Consider the following 2,280-nt stretch of genomic DNA (forward strand, 5'->3'; position numbering starts at 1 on the left):
CAAAGTTAATGTATATAAATATTGCTAAAATCACATAATAATGTTAAAAGTTTACAATCTTATGAGGCTGCATTAGTGCATTACTCGCTGTTCAGGGCAGCATGCACAGCCACATGTTTAAAATTTTGTAACACATTAATGGTATATACCATTTACTATATCTGATTTGGTGGGAATACATTGTTTAAACAAAGGTCTAGTTGTAGTCATCCATCATTTTAATTTTCTAAGAATCCTTATGGGACACACATGTGGAGAACCAGTATTGAAAATTATTAGGATGTTAAACACTAAGGGTTGGATTTGCAGCATGTCACATCCCATTCATTTTTAAAAAATAAAAAAAATCATTTAAAAATTAAGTGATGCAGGAAGTCTAGTGGGCATGAAAAGAAGTATCTATCTGTTGGTTGCCATGAGAATAATGTTACCTACCTTTGACATAAGCTGAAACAAAATTCAGTTTAATGAAAACATTTGACTTTTCAGTAAGAATTTTTTATTTTCTAATATACTTACTTGGGTCAAGAGCATCTTTTAAGTCAAAATCACCATTGTCTATCAAAAGAAACACAAACATTGAAGAGTTTAAAAACATCTTGTTCCCCTTTTTCCATAGGTTGGCCTGTAAAAATATTGCCATATTTTATATGGTAATATATGGTAATATCTCATAGAGAGACGGCATCCTAGCAACAATGCAAATGTATTGTTTACTCAGTTCCTGAATATATTTTATGATGGATCCTGTTCCTTTTTTGCCCATCTTAAAATCTAGTCTTAAAATCTCATGTCCAAAAGATTTTTGATCAATAGCAGATAAATTCACAACACGTTCAGTGAGCTTTCAATAACCAACAACTCAAGTTATATGAATATTGAACAGATACTGTATATCATGTAGAATACATTTGAGACATCTGAAATAAGCAGCTGAAATTCACTGCAAATTCACTTTTGCTGAGCAAAAAAAAAAGAGAGAGAGACTTTCTGATTATGGATGCTGGTGAGAAAATATCCACTATAGTTTTTCCAAAAAGAATTACATCTTATTTTTTTGTGACAAGTCATATACATGATTAATGGACTCAGAGTATGGTATTCTGTAATAACAGTGTGATTGAGGTTAGGAGTATGCAGAGCTATTAGGGAAAAAAATCTGATTTGTGAAAGAAACTCCAAAGAAATATTTTTCAACAGTCTTAAATACAATATAAGTTGAAGTCAGGAGAGGTTTTAACAGGCTTTCAAGATTCTGTGGGAATCCCTTAATCTCATTAAAATTCTAGATTATGTCTATTTCCAATGGTTATCTGTCAGCCCAATGATTTCAGTTATATTATGGACATGTAGAAAGATTATACCAGAGACTGGCCTATTTCTATGTCCCCACCATGTCAGGAGTGACTCCAGTGTTCTATGAACATCTTTGCCAGTTAGCTGCTGCACTAAAGAAAAGTGCAAACTTCTGAAGTTGGGGGATGGATGGTATCCTATTGGGTCAAAGTTACTCTTCTTCTCAACTCCCTCTGCCCCAAACTCCTCTGCCCCAAACTGAAGTCAGGACACCATTGTGTTTTGCCACTATCTCTTTTCCAGTCAGTCTGACTCTTTGCCATTTGCCAAACACTGGCTACCTTTTTACCCCCTCCAGTGTCCTTATTTAATAAATTGTTTTCTTATTGCAAAAGCAAATGCAGGACAAGGATTAAAACAGGTCAAGGAAATACTGTTTGGAGATATATTTTTTTTGTATTCCCTTATTGGCTAGTTGAATGATGTATTGGTCTATTTAGACTGCTTATTCAGCACCAAGGTGACAGCACTCACACGATGGCATGAATAAAGCTCATAAAATATGGGATTGACAAAAATGGGACCTATACAATTGTACCCAATGCAGAAGCAAAAAGTAGATCACAACCTACTACTCGATAAGATAGAAAAATATGGGTTAGACAGCATCACCACCAGATGGATTCGTAGCTGGCTGACCGGCCATACTCAGCGTGTGGTCCTCAATGGAACCGCATCTACATGGAGGGAAGTTTGTAGTGGGGTGCCCCAGGGCTCTGTTCTGGGCCCAGTGCTCTTCAACATCTTCATCAACGATCTGGATGAGGGGATAGATGGGGAACTCATCAAATTTGCAGATGACACCAAGCTGGCAGGAATAGCCAACACTCCAGAAGACAGGCTTAGGATACAGGAGGACCTGGACAGACTTGAACACTGGGCACTATCTAACAAAATGAAATTCAATGGTGAAAAAAGTAAGGT

The 2,280-nt window shown here is 36.3% G+C and overlaps 1 protein-coding gene across 1 annotated transcript in view; it reads right to left on the reverse strand.

The window, feature by feature from the left end:
- Positions 1-2,280, reverse strand: part of LOC107296199 (glycoprotein Xg) — a 19,285-nt gene that overhangs the window by 13,175 nt on the left and 3,830 nt on the right. The window contains exon 2 of the mRNA XM_015825551.1: positions 520-558. Coding sequence (XP_015681037.1) covers positions 520-558 — 39 coding nt within the window. The remainder of the gene's footprint in view (positions 1-519; positions 559-2,280) is intronic.

This window comes from Protobothrops mucrosquamatus, unplaced genomic scaffold, assembly GCF_001527695.2.
Source record: "Protobothrops mucrosquamatus isolate PMUCROS unplaced genomic scaffold, P.Mucros_1.0 scaffold_199, whole genome shotgun sequence".
NCBI lineage: Eukaryota > Metazoa > Chordata > Lepidosauria > Squamata > Viperidae > Protobothrops > Protobothrops mucrosquamatus.